At 39.7% G+C, this 21425-nt stretch overlaps 2 protein-coding genes across 2 annotated transcripts; both read right to left on the bottom strand.

The window, feature by feature from the left end:
- LOC129409726 (putative leucine-rich repeat-containing protein DDB_G0290503) lies at nt 1-7596 on the bottom strand. Its single transcript, XM_055156250.1, has 3 exons — nt 7531-7596; nt 6414-6464; nt 1-3308 (listed from the first exon to the last, which is right to left on the bottom strand). The coding sequence occupies exons 1-3, from the start codon at nt 7594-7596 to the stop codon at nt 102-104; spliced, it is 3324 nt and encodes a 1107-aa protein (XP_055012225.1). The 3' UTR covers nt 1-101.
- A 2617-nt stretch (nt 7597-10213) lies between these two features.
- LOC110160233 (up-regulator of cell proliferation-like) lies at nt 10214-21217 on the bottom strand. The gene is made up of 4 exons (XM_020924872.2): nt 21177-21217; nt 18007-18071; nt 17853-17931; nt 10214-15279 (listed from the first exon to the last, which is right to left on the bottom strand). The coding sequence occupies exons 2-4, from the start codon at nt 18010-18012 to the stop codon at nt 10571-10573; spliced, it is 4794 nt and encodes a 1597-aa protein (XP_020780531.2). The 5' UTR covers nt 18013-18071; nt 21177-21217; the 3' UTR covers nt 10214-10570.
- Between the last annotated feature and the right edge of the window lie 208 nt (nt 21218-21425).

Below are 21425 nucleotides of genomic sequence, written 5' to 3'. Positions count from 1 at the left end.
AGTCCATGGCCCAGTTAAGATGAAGTAATTTAGGTTAAAGAGCAGCTTGAAGGTGGAAAGGTAACCATAAAGGCCTGCTTTAGTCCTGGTGTTTTACAGAATTAGTAAATCGAAAGGTCATTTCTGAGACCTATCAAGTCACTAAGAGCATTGTAACCATTAGAGTTACATGTTCCTGCTGCTAGAGTGCCTGCAAAGAATCCGGCGGTGGAAGACAAAGTCATAGCACAAACATACATTAATTTCTTGACGCTACAGAATGTGCCTGATGATGAAGAGACAGGATGTTCTTGTTGGCTTGGAGGCTCCCAATTGTCAGTCTGCACCAGTTTGCTGTTATTTTCCGTGTTAGAAAAAGCAGCTGCCGATGAAAGCATCTCAATATTCTGCTCTAGCTCTGCTAATTTAGCTTGCTGTAGATTAATGAGTGCCTCTTTTTCCCTGACAATACTTTGCATCTTTGCTGCTTCCTGCTGGACTGCCTTCAATTTAGAAGTTAGGTCATCATGATCCTTTCTGCTCTGCTCTAACAGAGACTTTTCTTTCTCCTGAAGTTCAGTGTTCCTAGCCTTAAGACTAAGCACTTCTTCATTCAGGACCTGGTTCATTGCCTGCAGCTCGTTGTTTTCTGCTTCTCGACTTTCCAGTGTTCCTCCCATTAGTTCTAGCTTTGCTCTCAACGTGGTAATCTCAGTTTCCACTTGGGCATTCACTGATTTTAGCTCAGATATAAAAGCCTCTTGTTGGGCAGCACGCTCAAGGGAAACTCGTTTGTCCTCTTCTAATTGGTCATTAATTTCATGCATTTGCTGAACTTCAGTTTGTTTTGACTGAAGCTCAGTTACCACTTGATTGGTGGTCCAATTACGCTTTTCAATTTGTGCCTCCAATTCAAGAATGGTCTTTTTCTGTTCGAAAGACTCCACTGAGCTCAGGTCTAGTTGATGCTGAAGTTCCTCGATTGTCTTTGAGCTGTCCTCCTGTTGTCCAGAAAGCTTCTCAATATTCTGCTCCAGGTGTGCTACTTTAGCTTGCTGTTGGTCAATGAGTGCCTCTTTTTCAGAAATAGAAACCAACAGAAACTTTTCTTTGTCCTGAAGTTCAGTGTTCACATCTTCAAGACTAAGCACTTTTTGTTTCAGATCATGGATTCTCGACTGCAGCTCTATGTTTTGTTCTTCTCGAGTTTCTAAGTTTGCCTCCATTCGTTGCTCATTCTTTGCTGCTTCCTGCTGGACTGCCTTCAGTTTAGAAGTTAGGTCATCATGATCCTTTCTGCTCTGCTCTAACAGAGACTTTTCTTTCTCCTGAAGTTCAGTGTTCCTAGCCTTAAGACTAAGCACTTCTTCATTCAGGACCTGGTTCATTGCCTGCAGCTCGTTGTTTTCTGCTTCTCGACTTTCCAGTGTTCCCTCCATTAGTTCTAGCTTTGCTCTCAACGTGGTAATCTCAGTTTCCACTTGGGCATTCACTGATTTTAGCTCAGATATAAAAGCCTCTTGTTGGGCAGCACGCTCAAGGGAAACTCGTTTGTTCTCTTCTAATTGCTCATTAATTTCATGCATTTGCTGAACTTCAGTTTGTTTTGACTGAAGCTCAGTTACCACTTGGTTGTTGGTCCAATTATGCTCTTCAATTTGTGCCTCCAATTCAAGAATGGTCTCATTCTGCTTGAAAGACTCCACTGAGCTCAGGTGTAGTTGACGCTGAAGTTCCTCGATTGTCTTTGAGCTGTCCTCCTGTTGTCCAGAAAGCTTCTCAATATTCTGCTCCAGGTGTGCTACTTTAGCTTGTTGTTGGTCAATGAGTGCCTCTTTTTCAGAAATAGAAACCAACAGAAACTTTTCTTTGTCCTGAAGTTCAGTGTTCACATCTTCAAGACTAAGCACTTTTTGTTTCAGATCATGGATTCTCGACTGCAGCTCTTTGTTTTGTTCTTCTCGATTTTCTAAGTTTGCCTCCATTCGTTGCTCATTCTTTGCTGCTTCCTGCTGGACTGCCTTCAGTTTAGAAGTTAGGTCATCATGATCCTTTCTGCTCTGCTCTAACAGAGACTTTTCTTTCTCCTGAAGTTCAGTGTTCCTAGCCTTAAGACTAAGCACTTCTTCATTCAGGACATGGTTTCTTGCCTGCAGCTCGTTGTTTTGTGCTTCTTGTGTTTCTAAAGTTGCCTCCATTCGTTGTAGCTTTACTCGAGATGATACAACTTCTGCTTTCAAGTTAGCTAGTTCTGACTGCAGTTTCTCTATGGTCGTTGACAGCTGTATCTCTTTTTGGTCCATCTCTACATGTTTCTTTGCTAGGAGCTGTTTAAAATAATCAACGTTTTGGTACAGTAGTGCATTCTGTTCACTCAGAGAGGTTTGCCTTGAATCAGAATCAAAGAGACTATTCCTCAAATTTTCAACTTTCATGGTTAATTCTCTGCGTTCAGTCTCGGAATCTCTGAGTAAACTCTTCAGATAGAAATTCTCATTCTTAAATGTCTCGTTTTCAGAGGCAAAAACCACATTCTGTTCTTCCACTTGAGCATTCACTGATTTTAGCTCAGATATAAAAGCCTCTTGTTGGGCAGCACGCTCAAAGGAAACTCGTTTGTCCTCTTCTAATTGCTCATTAATTTCATGCATTTGCTGAACTTCAGTTTGTTTTGACAGAAGCTCAGTTACCAGTTGGTTGTTGGTCCAATTACGCTTTTCAATTTGTGCCTCCAATTCAAAAATGGTCTCTTTCTGTTCAAAAGACTCCACTAAGCTCAGGTGTAGTTGACGCTGAAGTTCCTCGATTGTCTTTGAGCTGTCCTCCTGTTGTCCAGAAAGCTTCTCAATATTCTGCTCCAGGTGTGCTAGTTTAGCTTGCTGTTGGTCAATGAGTGCCTCTTTTTCAGAAATAGAAACCAACAGAAACTTTTCTTTGTCCTGAAGTTCAGTGTTCACATCTTCAAGACTAAGCACTTTTTGTTTCAGATCATGGATTCTCGACTGCAGCTCTTTGTTTTGTTCTTCTCGACTTTCTAAGTTTGCCTCCATTAGTTTTAGCTTTGTTGTTAACTCAGTAATCTCAGTTTCCATTTTTCCGACTTCTCTTTTGAGGTTTTTGTTTAAATCAGACAACTCTATCTCTTTCCGGTCAATCTCTGCCTGTTTGATTGCTAGGGCCTGGTTAAAATGATCCAGGCTTTGGCGCAGGAACACATTCTGTTCGTTCGTAGAGGCTAGGGCAGCACTCTCAAGCACTCTCAGTCGTCTGTTTTCCTCTAATTGCTCAATAAATTGATTCATTTGGTCATCAGCTTGTATTGATTGTTGCTGTAAATTGTCAGCAGATTCTGATGTCGTTGGCTCTGGTTCTCTCTACAGTCGTGTTCCTCTTCCTGCATCACCTCGGCCTTAGTGACTTGACTGCTCTCGGCTGGTTTTCTCTGAATGTCAGTGCGGTTTTGCCTGCAACGCTGTGCTAGTGATGCATTTTGAAATTTCAGCACATTAATCTGAGAAATGTAACTTTGACTGAGAGAAAAGCTAATATTTTTTAAACCTTTCAACATCACTCATATGACCTAACACTACCGTCAACAGTTCATTTTTCAAAGAGGCATTCTCCAATGTCAAGCGTTCATTGTCATCTGAAAGCTTTTTTGTAGTAGCGTTCACACACGGGCAGTCGAGGTTACATGAACTGCCAGTCGAGTCCGAACATGAACATGTGAAAACACCAGTACTACTACTTTGACTTGCCATGATATATATTTAAGATATAGATATAGATATAGAAATAGATCTATAGAGAGAGTAAATACTTTAAAGTATTTTAAACTGTGATATTAAATTAACGTGCCAAAGATATGTAAATACTTTTGCTCGATCCTCGTTCCACTCTGTCATGGGTTACCCTCATAAACTTGGTTGAGGAACTTCAAAGACAATCTTCGTGACTTCAAAGCTTTGAGAAAACCTAACTTGATGACATCATAAAGGTACAATCATGTGACATTCCAGGAGCTAAAATTCTGATGACATCACACAATTCCGTCTTACTGTAGATTTAAGTAGGCTGTGTTCACATGACATCACAACATTCTAGAATTCCTATAGTTTAATATTGAGCTGGAGAAAGGGTCAGAATTCTATGGTAGAATTTGTTGTTTAAATGTTACAGAGATATTAACCATGCAGTCTAAGTACTAGGCCTATCCACACAAAACAAAATCTGGCACAATGTCTTCTCCACCAGAATAAATAAACAAAAATAAAAGAAACTTCTTTCATCTGATAGCCTTAAATTGTTTGTATCATACTATGAGACACAAAAGTGGTAGTAGTGGCAAGCATAGCCAAAATTAGATTTAGACAATTATAATTTTGGACAAAATTCTATGTTTCGATGTAATAAGTTATTACATTATTGGCGTCAGGTTATTACGTTATTGGTTCAGACTTTTTATTACATTCTTGGCAAGTTATTACAGTATTGGCTTTATTACATTAAAATTATTATGTTATAAGCAGTTATTACGTCATTGGATTTATTACATTAAAATTATTACGTTTTAGGCAGTTATTACGTTATTACATTATCAGCTGCTACACGCCTCAAGTCACAGTGACGTGGTCCAATAAGGATGACAACTAGAGCTCCTACATCAGCGTATCAACGTTTTCAGGTGTCCACACAGAGCACACAGGCAACCACACAGATCAGATCTGTACTCAGATGAATTCTTGGGAGCTGGCTGCACCAGATCATTTCGTCTCTGGAGCCATTTTCCATTAGATTAATGTGGACGAACACTGAGGAATTGATTGAAGTTGTTGTTGTTGTTGAAGCTGTTCTTTATTTATGGAAAATTGTCACAGAGGAGGATAGAGATATACTGCGCAAGAAGGATCATTGGCAAAAAGCAGTAAAAATGTAAGACTATAAGATCCTTTACCAGTCAGCTGTTGTCTGATGTTGCCATCATGGCGTTGGTACAGAAAGCCTTTACCAGCAAAGAAATGTACGGAGAATAATTTGTGCCAAATGCTGTGGGCCTGTTGTTGTGAGAAATAGAGAAAATGAAATAGAGGCCTTGAGTCAAACAACTGTCTTTGCGTGATTTATTCTCTTGTAAGAGAAGTAAAGAAGAGAGTAGATCAGATAGAAGAGAGTGAGTGAGAGAGAGAGAGAGCATGGGACAGTCCCACACTGAGTTTTCTACAGATGGTCCAAAGGTCTGTACACAGGTCATCATGACAGAAATAATGAGGGGAGGACTGGACAGTGAGGTGAGTGCCAGTTTCAATGGAAAAGCACTTACTGAAACTGACCAGATAATTCTAACAATAAATATGTTTAAGGATATGTTAAAATGTATTTTGCTATTACATTGTTAAATAAGCACTCATGAAGTGTTTGTGTTTGTGCAGCACACTTTTAATTAAAGTGGACATTTTTAACCTATTTATTGACTCTTAAGCTTTGATAGAACGATTGTTTGTTGTATTCATGTGATGGTTCTTCAAAAAGTAACAAGTTTAGAATAGTTGAGCCCACATCTTGGTGCAGATACAAACATAAATTGTAATGAGACAGAAATATCATAATATGAGTCACAGAATGTAAGGCTACTTTTAGACTGCAGGGCTCAATGCTCCATTCGGATTTTTTTTGTGATTTTTTATTTTTTTTTCTGAGGTCCTTCCCATCTCCAGTTAAATGTGTCTTGTATGTAATCTCTAGTGTGAACTTTAAACGCCCCAAAAGTGTCCCGCATGTGTATCAGAAGCCACAACGACGTGACCTCCTGGTCGTTCAGATTGAAGTCGCATGTCAATATCGAATATGGATTGGTTTTAGGAGCACATATCCAAGTGGCCTGGGTCACACTGGAAAAAATCAGATTTATGTCGTTCAGGCACTTCCGCTCATGTAAATAGGCCCAAAGGCTTTTATGAAGAGCCACATCAAGCCCAGTTCTGCGAAGCCCATCTGATTATTATTATTATTATATTAGCCTATATAGAAAAACAATCATACCACTGAGGGATTTGAGTGTTTGTCTTTGTTATAACCTAATGTGAGCATGGAAGATTTTTTATAATGCAAAGCATTCTACTAGTTATTTTTACACAATTCCTCACAAGCAACAGAGCATAGAATATATATATATATATATATATATATATATATATATATATATATATATATATATATATATATATATATATATATATATATATATGTGTTTCTCACCTTCCACGGTGGTTGGTCTCTCACCCTCATTCAGCTCGGGTCGTCTACCAGAGGCCTGCTGTTTCCAGTACTGCACTTTTCTGGACTGAGATGTTCGTTGTTTTTCCCTGTATCTGTTGTAGCCTCTTCCAGTTTGGAGGTTACAGCCCCGAGTGTCCGATCACCACAGGCACCACTGATGCCTTTACTTTCCAGGCTCTCTCCAGCTCCTCCTTGAGCCCCTGGTATTTCTCTAGTTTCTCGTGTTCCTTTTTCCCAATATTACCATCGCTTGGTATTCTGATGTTCCACCACAACTCTGCTCTTTTTCTTATCCACCACCACTATGTCTGGTTGGTCCATCACCATCCTGTCAGTCTGTATCTGGAAGTCCCACAGGATCTTGGCTCGGTCATTCTCCACAACCTTTGGAGGTGTTTCCCACCTTGATCCTGGGGTTTCCAGCCTGTACTCTGCACAGATGTTTCTGTACACTAGGCCCACCACTTGGTTATGTCGCTCCATGTATGCTTTCCCTGCCAGCATCTTACACCTGCAGTTCTGTGCTGGACTGTCTCAGGAGCCTCTTTGCACAGTCTACACCGTGGGTCTTGTCTGGTGTGGTAGATCTGGGCCTCTATTGCTCGAGTGCCCAGGTCCTGCTCCTGAGCAGCCAGGATCAGTGCCTCTGTGTGTCCTTCAGACCAGCCCTCTCAAGCCATTGGTAGGATTTCTTGATATCAGCCACTTCAGTTCTGTTCCGGTGGTCCGCCCCATGTAGGGGTTTGTCCTGCCATGATGGTCCCTCCAGCACCTCTTCCTCTGGACCCCACTGTCTGAGACATTCTCTGAGCACCTCATCTGCCGGGGCCTTGTCCTTGATGTACTCAAGGAGCTTGGATGTTTCATCCTGGACAGTGGTTCCCACACTCACTTTATATATATATATATATATATATATATATATATATATATATATATATAAACACAGTTATCAAACAGCAGCTAGCTATTGCTCCACTCCTTGGTTCAGTTACACTTTTGTTTTGATTTGTAGCCTGCGGCCCGCTCATATTAAAACAATTGTGTTGCATTACACAAACACTGCCAGCTGCCTTGGTGCAAATTGTGTGAATGCACAGTTTTGTTTGCTTAATGCACTAAAATTGCACTTCTTTCTATTATTTGAACTCAAGTGCACTGTTTAGGACCTGTTTGAAATGGCCAGCGCATTCACACAATATAGACCCTGTGCACATAAAAGCTTTTAGTGGATTTTGAGACTAAAGCATCTGGATTATGGAGTGAGGAGCTTACCTGACACAGTGTGCATGTACCCTGGATGTCTCCATACAGGTGAGAAGCTTTATTTCTGCACTGCATTCGTGCATGGTTCGTGACCTGTCTCAGTCATGCTTGAGCATCATTTGTATAGTTCCAATGCAATATCTGTAAAACTGTTTTCATAACACGTCAGCTCCATGTGCACAGGACACCATGCACCTATTTCTCGTCTCTCACTATTTCCAATTAGTGTTAATTGCACAAGGGCTGAAGTTTTGTGCCGGTAAGACATGCAAATGCAAAAGGGCTGTGCCCTCATTCGTTAATTAGAGCTACAGAACATGTGTTAGTCGAGGCTATGATGGGACCTGACCCACCCGCTTTACTTGTTCTCATTGAGTTATCTGATCTGCTCGCCCCACTGCTGGCCTGTGTAATCCAACCGAGTCTACACCACAGAAATGAATTGCAGATCCTGAATTGTGTCCATGTCTTCAAAAATTCCTTTAGCTCTTGGTCCTTCTCTGAAAACATGTATTCCTTGAATGTGTGTTATGTGTACTACACAAGAGCAGCTACTGTGTGATGGACATGAGCCTCAAGGATCAATATCCAATGTGTTGTTTGTATTTATAGGCCCTCTGCCCGCTGTCTGCAGGCCAAACAAATGACCGAGCTCTGAATGTGTAACCCCTAAAACATCACCAAAACTGATTGGACACTGTAGTTTTCTGTACTCAGGACATTAGGGATGGGAGGAGATCAAATTGTGCAGACATGGAAAAAATGATCTTGTAAGATTGTATCCTTCATTTGTACAATTGACATGGGCATTAAAGAGTCTTAAGCTCTGGAAAGTTGTATCTTTGAGCAGCTGCAGCTAAAGGACTCCACACAGAGAGACATGTAGCTCACATATTCAGACAGAGAGCTCAGTAGTTATTTTGTAATGATAGGACCAATACTGATGCAGATAATTGGTGCTAAAGATGGTTTAAAAGGATTGCAAAAATAATATGATCAAATAAATGTGCATCTAATTCATCCAAAAAGAGGAAATGATGCAACGATTAAACAAACAAAAAGACTTTTTGTTCATTGAGTGGTTACTGATTAAACATTCCACCAGTTTTCAGTGTGTCTGACAAATTATAAAGTATTTTTCATTGTCTCTCTCTAAAAGGTTTATTTTAGCTATATTTATCAGTTAATCAAACCTTGTGATTGTTACAGTTTAGAACAATGATTCTCAATGTACTTCTCTGTGTATTGAATACACTGTGACTGGAAATGTTGTGAGCCTTAAGGATGACCTGGTTGTCTAATAGATGGCTGACAGATGGATCAGCAAAACATAAACACAGTCTTGCCCACGTACTGACCCAGTTACTTGCTGTATCGGGTACAAGTGATTGCCAAGGATGGATGCGCATAACATAGGATGGTGAACTATGTTGTGGCATTTTATTATCATTGAAGTTGTTACCTGACACTTAATAAGTATTATTCTATGTTAAACTGGGGTTAAAACAAAAGTTAGATTACTCTGTGTAAAACACATCCACAAATCTTCACTTCAGGGACAGTTCACACTTGTGCAGTTCAATAGACTGCTAACAACAGAAAGTGTAAACAATTAGACACCAACACTTGACCAGAACTGCAAAAGCCACCTGGAAAGCACAATGTTTTTACTTACTCAGATTTTTATTTATTTATTTATTTTATTTTTTATTTTTTTATTAAATTTTTACCTGGACGACTGAAGGATTACACATACTCAGAGACACCCCATTCTGCCCCTTGTTCTTGCATCAAACAGAAGGTGTTTCTTAAAGCCACAACTTCGGTCTACAGCTGGACCACAGACTGGGCTGAGAATACAGACCTGCTCTACAGAAAGGGACAGAGCAGGCTCTACTTTCTCAGAAGGCTAAAGACCTTAAACATCTGCCACAAGCTCCTGCTCATGTTCTACCAGTCATTTCCAGTCCCTTTTTCAATGCTGTGATGTACTGTAGGCCTCAAGAAGAAGGACACCTTGCAGTTGGATAAGAAGGTGAGGAAAGTAGGATCTGCAGTGGGTGAGGAGTTTGACTCATTCACATCTGTGGCTGAGAAGAAGGGCCCTAAACAAGCTCCTGTCCATCCTGGATAACCCACAGCACCACCTACACAGCAACATCACTGCACAAGAGAGCACCTCGGGGGACGGGCTACTGTCCCTGTCCTTCTCCTTGGTCAGACTCTGGAAGTCGTTTGTCCCACGTGCCGTACATCTGTACATACAACTGTACATACATGTGTACATACATCTGTGCAGCTCATCCCTATAAATGCTGAATGTAACAGGGTGGCAGCTTTATTATTATTATTATTATTATTATTATTATGTTTCATTGTTGCTACTGCCAAAAATTTTAATTCCTTCAGGATCAATAAATTATCTGTCTAATAACAGTACAAGTGGTGCACCCATGTGTTGGCAAGTCTAATATCTTGTGCTACCACTGAAAGAAAATGATTTTGTTCTGCTTTCTTTTAACAATAAAGCTATTCAATGACTATTAAACAGTAACTAATTGTAAATCAGTGTTTCATATGAAATCTGAATATTAAAACTGAATAACTATTAACTGAGTTTTTTTCAACCACCACCAGTGACTTTCCACAAGTGTCGATACTCCACTTAAAATGTTTTAATACATCACACATCTAAACTGCTCAAATACATTTTATTTGCTGATGACACAAACATACTTGGTTCAGGAGATGCAGACATTATTACACAGTTAAATCAGAATTTGGCAACATTAATAAATGATTCATGCAAAACAATCATTAAACTTAAACAAAAATATAATTATGATATTTAAACAGTATAACAGACACTACAATTATATGAATAGAAAAAAAACAAAAAAACTAAAACACATAACTAGAATAATCTGATAACACCAGTAATTACATCTGTGTGTGTTTACAACAAAAACTCCTGGTGATGAGCCTGTTAACTGATGGATCATTAAAGTCCTTGAAAGACAAAAGTACAACGAATCCTGTACAATAAGAACTATTTGGTTACACAAATTCTTTGTTGGGCCAACCTCTTAAGAATAGAAAAATCTTTCTTCAACTTTATAGCATACTTGGGTATTGCAAATGCTTTTCTGATACTTTCTCTGGCCATCTCCTTGTCAATTGACCTCCATGTTTGTGGGATATCTGCAGGCTCTGCTTTGTATGCTTCTGCAAACTTGTCATTGAATTTTACCAAGACATACTTCCAGTAGTCTGATGCCTCAAGGCTGGGGTCAGAAGCTATTTTCCAGTCAGGATAGATTTCTCTGTATGTTTTATAAGGGTGCCACTCATAATTTGTGGCAGCACTTTTAAAACGTATGTCACTGTCCACTGCTGATGAGCATATATCAGTGATAAGTTTCTTAGAATCTTCCCATGTGCGACCACCAAGAGCACGAGAGCGATGCAGTGAGGCCCAGTGCTCAGTATGGGCACTTCCACCAGCATCACATGGAGAGTGACAGAAGGGGCATTGTTTACCACAGCCAATCACTCTGTCAAAAAGTACATTCTGAGGCTTCACATGAAGACTTCTCAGTTTTGTTTTGATGTCTGTTTTTAATTTGTTTGGAAGGGACTGTCCCATCTCGTTGACACTTTCTATCAGCCAACGAGCAAATGATTCCTTGTCGGCATTGTTGAGAACCATGAAAGTATCAAGAGCCTCCTTTGAAATGGAAAATTTGTCCTTAAGCTCTTTACAGATGTCTTTAACAAATATCTGAATATTTTCACTTGTTCCTTCCTTTGCCTTGTTCACTGCTTCATTTATGCTGAGGACACAAGACTGAATGTGCTGTTTCTCAAACTCAAATACAGCTGATGAACGTGAATATATCTTATTGAGAATCCATTCTTTCACATAGTTCTCATAGGCTCTAGTGTATTCTAGATAGTCATCAAAGCTCTCCTTTTCAAGCAGATCCTCTAGGATAGTGTATTGAAAAACTACTCGTGTGCTGAACTCATGACATTTCAGCATTTCATCAATGATATCAAGACCCAAAGAGCGTTTGATGAAGTCTTCAACAGCACCTCTCAGACATTGCTCAGTAAATTCTTCTGCTTTTTTTTGACACTGGTCTCGTTCATTAAACAAGTCCTTGAAATCAGCACAGAACTTGTCTTTGTTTTTGTTTAAACAACGGTAAGGATCATTTTCACTAAGAAAATCATTATTCATTTTTTGAAACTGTCTGGCTGCGTTTGCACAGATGTGCTGCTTCAGAGAAATCTCAAAGTCCTTCTCCATTTTCTCTTCATGCAGACTGTCATCTATGTAGTGTAATATCTCTTGGATGTGGGTGTCATGATAATTATTTTTTCGATCAACTTTATCAGTGACAAGCTGTTGACAGTCAGCAATGATTCTTTTTGACAACTTTTGTGCTCTTGTCACATAATCGTCATAATTGACAAATTTACAAAACTGGTGTTTAATTTGTTTGAACTTTCCTTCAACAGTGTATTCATATGGTTCCAGTCCACATTTTTCTAGACTCTTTTTGCTTAATTCTTCATATGTACAGCCTTTGTCCTTCAGGTTCTGTCTGAGATGATATTCCACATTGCTAAATATATCTACAGGCTTCAGTTTACAGAATTTAAGTTCATTTAGTGTTTTCTCCCACATCTGATCAAATTCTCTGTCTAGTTCTTTCTCTGTCATCTTGGCACGTCTCTTTCTGCAGTTTTTAATCAGTTTACAAACCCTGTCTTCTATTTCTTTTGTGTGTTTCTCCTTTACTCTGTCCAACTCTGCCTGTCCATGTATCACGCTTGCAGCAGCCCCAAGCTCAGTTAATACTGTATTTTGTAATACATTTCCAAGACTTTTAATGCAGTTTTCAAACTCCTGTTTGTACTGTTCAACTAGATAAACATGGCCATCTTTTTCTTTGAAGTACTCTGACAGGTTATTTAGAAGTTTGGTTTCCCACATTGTTAGCTCTGTACATGCTAGATTTTTTAAATCAGTGAGGAGTTTTTCAATATCCTCATGTTCCTGAGAGGCATTTTTTATTCTTGTTTCAGCATTTGCACTCCACACATGCATGGCTTTCTTAAACTCCCATTCCCATTTGTTGTATTCGGTGCACAGTCTCATGTAGGCATCAGCCACTAGGCTGTTTCTGAAACTGAAGATGAAGTTTTCATGTTTCACTGCATTCCACAGACTTGTGATCCACTCACGGAACTCCACAATATTATTCGCAGGTGTTGCACGATTCTCTAAAATGTGCATGACATTTTTCTTGAGTTCATAGACAGCTTCACTGTATCCTGCATTGACTGGGGCCATTGGGGGGTTTCCGTTCCACAGTCCAGGGATGTACCAGTTTCCAGTGTCAGGATCGTAGTCCATCACATCAGTAAAACTCTTGTACTTCTCTTTTCTCTCCATTTTGGCTGCAGCCTGAGTCATCTCGTTTAACTGCTGCAGGAGCAGTTTTCTGTCTCTCAGGTTCTTGTCGTGAGCTGAAACATCTGACACGTTCTGGTGAACAAACTGACATTTGGGTTTTTTGCCCACTTCTTTCATTCGCAGAAAAGCATGCACAACTATCTGCAGGATGTCTTTCATTTCTGTAGAATTCTCCATAGCGATGTTGATAATAGTGATGTCACTCAATCCAACCACAAGGGTTGCTAACTCGTTGTCATGCTCATGGCTATCGTCCAGTTGAGCGAGCTCTGGAGACTTGAGGCCCTCAGTGTCAATGATCACTATGAAGTCACACTTGAGACTTGCTTTCAGATCTTCACTGATTCTGATGAGTAACATAAAGGCTCCTCTAGTGCATCGGCCACTGCTCACAGCAAACTGCACTCCAAACATGGTGTTGAGGAGAGTGGACTTCCCTGTGCTCTGAACTCCGAGAACTGTGACCACCAGAATCTTGTTGTTTGGAGACACCAGGTCATGGAGCTGGGCCAGAACATCACTCACCCATCTGAGAGGGATGTTAGAGGCATCTCCATCCACCAGCTCCAGAGGAAAGCCATCAAGCAGCAGCTGTGCACAGAGTCTGGGGAGATGCTGTAACTGTTGGCGTGAAGGGTCATTTTCTGGAAGAGACACTGATGCCTCATAGATTTGGCCCATTTCACGGAAGAAATGTTCAGTTCCCAGTGAACTATTGGAGAGTTGCTTGTCAATTTCTTTAATCTCTTCTTTGTTCTCTGGATCATTGCATTTTCTTTTATATTGCTCTCTGAGGTCTGACAGCTTGTCATGAGACAGGTTATCAAGATTTATCCGTAGCCATTTTAAGAAGAAGGACCTCTCTATGCCAGGGCTGGATATTGCATTAATGAAGCAGAGCATTGCATTACTCATGTCATGTGAATTCTGTTTTGCCCTAAGTTTTTCTTTTTGCACACGGAGGGTACTTTTGTAATGCTCAATGCTTTGAGTTCCAACTTTCCTAAGCCTAAACTCCTCCTTTTCAAGTGATGTTAGATCCTTCCAGGTTTGTCCCTGCAGGGGGAGCTGCTTTGCTTTGAACTTAACTATGTCATTAATGTTGCCAGATAATGCATTTGCATTTTCTTTGGCTCTCTGACATTCATCTTTGTCTTCATCAACATTTATTCCCAAATTAAGTGCAATGCCAGCAATTTGTTCTATTGCCGTTTTAGTTGTGGTCTTCTCAATTACGCTGGTGAGAGACTCACGTAAGTCATCGACAAAGTCTGCATCATTTTTTGTTTTTGTCTTTACAATTATTCGACTCTTATTCAAACTCAACTTTGTGGCTACTATTTTCAGCATTTCTAAATTAAAATGTCTGTTTTTCTGGTCAACCACTAAGTGAATCTTGTCTTTTTGGGGTGTTTTTCTGAGAAGGCTGTAATCTAAATTAAAATTGTCAAAAAATACAAAAACCGCTGAAGACACTTGACACAATAAAGCGTACTGTGTTTCAAAACAGGCAATATCCCCATGAAGATTAACTACTGCCACTGGCTCATCAAAAATGTCAATGTTCTTGTTTCCACAGGGAAGGTACCAAGTAATTTCAGCCAGTCCATTGGAGATAGTTCTTGGGCAGTCACCACACTGCATGTTGTGGTGCACAAAGGTGTCATGATATTGCTGAGAATTGCTCAGGAGCTTATTGAGAATCTCAGATTTGGACAAAGAGCACTCACCAAGTCTCACAAAGGAGATCATTGGAATTTCAGAGTGAACGATGCGTTCTTCTCTGAAGCCCTTGGACTCAGAGAGAGATTTAGGCCTGTACTTTTTCACGATGTCTCTTAAGGCCCACAGCATCAGTGTGCACTGGTTTGTGTCACAGTTTGGAAGCAGCAGAGGAACAGCAAACTGACACATTGACATTTTGAGTGACAGCTCCTGCTGCACAAAACCATCAGAGCACAGAAACAAGGCTGTTATTATGTCAAGAGGGTTCAGCGTGTCCGAGTTTGAACTAGCGAGCAGATCATCAAAGTTTAACTCTGTACTTGATTTAGCACTGTCCGGGTCACTCACTGAGGCATATGCCATTTTTCTCGCTGTTACATTTGCCATCATAAGTCTCTTTAGAAAATACCAGGCCACATCTGTCTTTGAATTGACAGGTTTGTCAGTCATAGCCTTGGTATCAATCTGCAGAATTGTGCTCATGGACAGTTTCTCTTTGTAGTGATGCTTTAGTTTGACATCTTCCAGAAATCTCTCCAGTTTGGAACCTGGGAACACACATCAAAAATGTGATTGTAAGTCAAAAATAAATGTTTATCTTATATCATTATTTCTCCACTTTACCTCCACAATCCACACAAATTTGGCAACATACAGTATTTATATACAAATATTAAATATTTGACTTTCAAAACATCACCAGGTCTAGTATGGATGTATGGAATTATGTTACAATAAAAATGACTCCAAATATGTTTTTATATTTTACTTTCACTCCTTTTCACACCTCAAACGAGTCATCCTTTGCTTTATCAACAGCGGCCTTCTCTCAATGAACTTTGTAATGAAGTCTCCTGAGGTGGTTTTCACTTCACAGATGTGCCTTGTCTGGGTTTATTAGTGGAATGCCAAGAATGTGCAGAACAGTAATCATTATTGTCTTCCCCAAGGTTCTGTTTTGGTCCCCAGCTGTTCATTCTCTACCTCCTCCCCATCGCTCACATTTTCAGACCCTCCTCCTGTATCAACTGTCTTGATGAAGTTAATTCCTGGTTCACCTCAAACTTCCTCAAAATTAACACCAATAAAACTGAACTTCTCCTAGTAGTCACCAAATCCACCCTGAAGAAGATCGATCCTGTCTCCTTTCCCACTGACAGCTCCTCCATCTCTCCCTCCCCTCAGGTAAAGAGTCTGGGTGTTATCCTCGATAACACGCTCTCCTTCACCTCTTGTATCAACCACATCACTCGCTCGGCCCTTCCTTCACTCCAAAGTCTACTGCCGTACTCGCTCACAGCCTTGTCACCTCCCATCTGTATTACTGCAAATTTCCACAAACTCTCCACAAACTTCAGCTGCCCGCATCATCACGCACCCTCTCCACCAACCACATCACACCCGTCCTACAACAGCTCCACTGGCTCTCCATCACACACCTCATTCGATACACAATCCTGCTTCTCACATTCAGGGCTCTCCACAACCTCACACCTCCATGTCTCATGGAGCTCCTCGACATTGCCACACCTGCCATTCCCCCCTCCTCTCTCCAGCTCTCTGTTCCCTTTGCTCCTCCTCTTTCTGCCTCCACTCCTCCTCCTCTTCTCTTCAGCTCTCTGTTCCCCCTGGCTGTTTCAGCACCATGGGGAGCAGAGCCTTCAGTTGCTCTGGTCCTCCACCCTGGAACACACTCCTTCCTCCTTCCTGACCTCCGTAACACTGACTCACTCCCACACTTCAAATCCAAACAGAAAACACACTGATTAAACTGGCCTGTTCACTCCACCTCTCAACCAGACCATAGCTGCACTGTCCTGCTTTCACTGTATGCTTTTAACTCTATGTTATATCATTGTAATAACTTTAAGCTTTTGTGTGTTTATTGTTCCAAGGTGACACTGAGTGTCCAGAAAGGCACCTAATAAATACAATTTATTATAATGTTATTATTAATATTAAAGCAGAAGTAAGTAGTATTTTTACCTCATTAATGTCTTTCAAAGACCCTTTGATTGTTACATATTACACTTTAGGGTACACAGGGCAGAAAAACCAGACATGCAACTTGGCTGCCACCGACCCACCGTCAGCTCTAAGGGCTCTGTGCTTGTTCATGCAAGAGTCAACATAAGATAGCTGCAAGAATAAATGTCTAGTGATAAATATCTGGTGTTTATTTGTGAGGTGTCAGCCATGGCACAACCAGCTAAGAGACAGAGGAAGCCTTTGACTGAGGACACAAGGAAAAGAAAACATGAATGGGACAGAGCCCGAGCTCACACGGAGTCAATGTGAGGAAGGAGTTTGAGGAATAACAGAGCTCAAGGAAAGAGAAGTAGCGACGCAGATCTGCAGATCTTGTTAATGAATATGTAAGTTTCATATGCATTGCTCATATTACTGTTATAATCAACAGAGTATTTTTTAGCATTAGTACGTAGTGATCTTGTTCGTAGATGCTGTTATTCGCACGCTCTCTTTTCCATTGTAGATGAAGCTGAATCATTAGACTGACACATCTTGTATATTTTGTATAAATCCTTTGATTTGAGCGACTCATGTCTCATCTGCTGCAGGATGTGTACAGCTCGTGTTGTCAGTCAACAAAAACAAGTGCAATTTGGAAATTTAGCCTTGAAGTGATATGTGACTATAGCTAACGACACACCAGCATCAAATGGGATCACACATTTGTGTGTGAACAAAGCGTCACGTCAGAGTCACTTCTGTAACTGACAGACTGATGTTTCATCTGGATGTATAGTAACGGTCTATGTTTTAACAGTTGGACGTGTTCTTTGTTGTCAGTATTTCAGTATTGTCAGTCCGGCTGTAAACGGAGCAATGAATAACTTAAGCCCAGATGTAAAATCAGCCCGAACATTTAACAGTAACACATTTGTTATTGGAATTTTGAGGGACATTTTGAAAAAAATATCATTTATTTAAAGAGTTAAATTAGATGACAAAGTGTGTTTATCATCTAGTGAAACTGGACCATTCACTGTTCACAGACCATGTGGAACATTGTTAATATCCACATGTTAGGTTTAAATCTAGATCTTAGTTGATTTTAAAAAGATATCTTCCAGTGTTATAGTAGTTTGCTTATACTGACCCTTTGCACTTGAGGTGACCGTCTCCTCTTTAGTCCCAGTCTCTTCTCCTTCTGCAGCGTAAAGATCAACCCAGTCGTCCTTGAAGAATGAAAATAAAACAAATGAAGTTTGTTCTGTGCAGGGACACAGAGCATTTGTAAATATGTAACGTACCTCCATGGTTGCAAATACAAGATTGGGCCAGGACAGTTCAGCTAATTCAGTCTGAAGTCTTCTTCCTAATGCCAGAGACACTGCTTTAGTCAAATGCAATGACCTACATAATACAATTTGAATCACAATAAAAGTTGTACATTTTAAGTGAAACTAAACAGCAGACTGTGGGGAATGTGCTAATTGTGCACATTTAAAAACTTGATTTTTTTTTGGTAAATAAAATGATTACAGAGGCAGAAAAGCAGATAAGTAAATAAACTAGAAGAAAAGACTGCATAGTGCGAGAGCATGTGCAGAGTAAAGGAGGATGGGGGTTAAAGGAAAACTCTTTTCCTGCTAAACTCAGTATATGGGCCTTTAATGGTGTTGTGGGCTGTTCCTCTTCTATTTTGATGCTGTGAACTGTTTTAAATTAGTGTGTGTTTTCTCTGCAACGTGTTTTATCATCATTCATCACAATGAACTATTTTGTTGCTCATTAATGCGGGTCACTATCCTCACCTTTGCCTCATTATGTTTAAATAGGATTAGGTATTATACATCATTTTGACTTCAGCCTTAAACCCTGCAGTCATGATTGTGATTCTGTTGAGACTTTATCTTTGCTGTGCTTCAAATGACTGAAAAAACAACAATTAAAAAAGTAAAGTAAGATACAAAAAAATATTGCACTTTGAAGTAGGGGAATATAGTAGGCCAGGTCAGCTAAAACTATAAACATGATGAGATTTACACACATTAGTCTCCCAGAACTAAACAAAGACTAAAAAAGAGGACTGATCTTTAATAGATCTGAGTCAGGTCTAAAGCAAGACTAAACCAGGACTCTACCAGACATCATCTGTTAGGCTCATCGTGAGCAGAAAGGAGCTTCAAAAAGTTTAATAACATTACAATTCTATGTTTGAATGTAGTAGAAGAAGAATAGTAGAAGAATAGAAGAAGAGAGAAGAGAAAGAATAAGAAAAGAGAGAAAAGAAGAATAGTAAGTTGGGCTAATGGCGAGCCTTTCGGGTCAGTATTATTCACTAAATTATTTATAGCTTGGTCCCAGATACACTGAAAAATCATATCCAGGTCAATACAGAACCACTCTGGATGAATACTGCAGTATATATTTAGGCTTAAAAATGGTAAATTAAAGGATCCAAAAAAATCTTTCTTATGTTTTTTCATTTATACTACAGCAAAATATAATCTCACATGTTCAGTACATTACTCTGTACCGTATTTTCCGGGCTATTAGACATGCTCTTAAGCCATCAACGCCATCAAAAAATGACTGCGCCCACAATCCAGAGCGCCCTGTACACAAATCCACTCAGGTGTCCCAGCACGACTTCAGTAAACTACAAAGCCGCACCACCCACAGAACACACAAACACACACGGAGCAGACAGCGACCACACAGCGAAACACACCCACAGACGAAAAAGTGAGTGCAATGTGCCGCTTCTAGACACGACTGAACAACTGAGTCACTGCGAACACGCCGACAACCCGTTGGTCCCAGACAGCACCCTCCCTACACGCCACAACTGAACAAAGCCCAGAGTCACCGTGAACGCCACAAACAAACAAAACCACTCACCCATCACACTGTTGTTTTTCATTTAAAGTCCGGTGCAGTTTATTTGTGAAAAAAGTTCTAAAATAGACCATTCTATGACAGTGCGTCTTATAATCCAGAGCGCCTAATAGCCCGGAAAATACTGTACTCACATGTAGGCGAACAAAACCATGAGTTATGTAGTTAACTAGAAGTGAAGTCCAGAGGTGGAAAAAATACAGAATTTGTATTCAAATATAAGAAGAGTTACACTGGGGTCTGGTCAAGCAGTAACAGAGGGAAACAGGGACAGATTTTTGACATTCAAATGTCTCTTATTCAGAAACTAGAGGGACTATTGAAATAAGTAAAGTATCAGAATGTAGGAAAGAGTTACACTCCAACAGGGTCAAGTTAAACCTGTGATATTCTTTCAAGTTGTTGACAAAATTTTTTAAAACTCATGTCAGTAACGGAGGGAATGAAATATGCAGCACTTTTTGGGCAATAAATCCAAACAGTGATAACTCTTGGTTCTCACTTCCATATCCTTAACAAACTGGTTTGAATATTTGCTTCATATAGTTTTCTACCATATGGTACAAGATTAGGTTTAAAAACCTCTAACTTTTTGAGTCATGAGATTTTTTATTAAGAAAGGTCATGGTAACGGAGGGAAAAGTAACGGAGGGAAAATTGTGCAAACAAGTTGAAGGTGCAGGATTTTACATCATTTGTGGCTTTTTTCTTCTGAATACTTTAATATTACTTCAAAATGAAAGGAAACTATTTCTATAAAATATGTCAGTCCTTCCCAGCAAATTTTTATCATTTTAAATACTAATTTTTATTTTTTTTAATCCTGTCCCTTCATCAACAGTTCAAAGATGGAATAACACAAGATATGATGAAATACATCCATTTATTGACATGATTTGCAGGTCTTTGAAATTTGGGAAATAATTTTTGTTCCATGTTTCATACATGGTCTGTTTAAAACATATGGAACTTTAGAACCAAAAATGGTCCAGAAAAAAGGTCAACAGTTTCATAAACTAGAGTACATATGTATCTGTTCAATACATTTTTATATCAGATGCATTAACTTGAATTTTTACACAGGTAATATGCTCAATTACCCCAATTACAAGCACTAGTACTACTGCATAAACTGTACTTAAATAAAAGGAAAACATGCATGAAAAACACTTCTAGTTACACAATTTTAGAAGCATTTTAGGTTATGCTTTTATATATTAGATGAAACATGATCAATCAAAAGGGTGATAAATGCAATCCATGTGTTCTTTGAGCTCTGAACAGTCTGTTCTGTGTGTTTTGTCGGTACAGAGCAAAAACACCAAGGACTAGGACAACTGGGACTGGTGTTATTCTAATTTAACTTATTACAGTTAAATGGCTATTATAGTCAATTGCAAGTACAAGAACAGGTTTAAAAATTTACTCAAAAGAATACAGAAATACACCCAATTACAGGTACCTACATTTTTGTATATGTACTTTCCCCCTGGTTAAGGCCTATGCTGTTTGACTACATACAATACATGCAACATACTAGATGTTTAAACTAAAACAGATGCATGCTCCTGGCTGTTACCTTCATTGTAGAGCGTCTGACGGAGCTGCAGCTGCAGTGGAAACAGAGCAGAGTGTGTGGGCTGGAGTCGGGCTGAGCTTTTTATAGTGCAGCACTTTTACTTTCACTTTCTACAGGTCATGTGGTTTCCCAGAAAGAGCAGGTTTTACAGGACCCACTCTGTTCAGATTAGGTTATTGGTTATACACAGCTCACTGGTCAGAAACGTGAGATGCAAGATTCTATGCTGCTCTTAAAGTGCACAAGACA

Source organism: Boleophthalmus pectinirostris, unplaced genomic scaffold (genome assembly GCF_026225935.1).
Source record: "Boleophthalmus pectinirostris isolate CB_2022bp ecotype Guang Dong unplaced genomic scaffold, ASM2622593v1 HiC_scaffold_20, whole genome shotgun sequence".
In the NCBI taxonomy this organism is placed as follows: Eukaryota; Metazoa; Chordata; class Actinopteri; order Gobiiformes; family Gobiidae; genus Boleophthalmus; species Boleophthalmus pectinirostris.
Note: the sequence above shows the minus strand (reverse complement) of the source record. Positions and strands in the feature narration are given on the sequence as shown.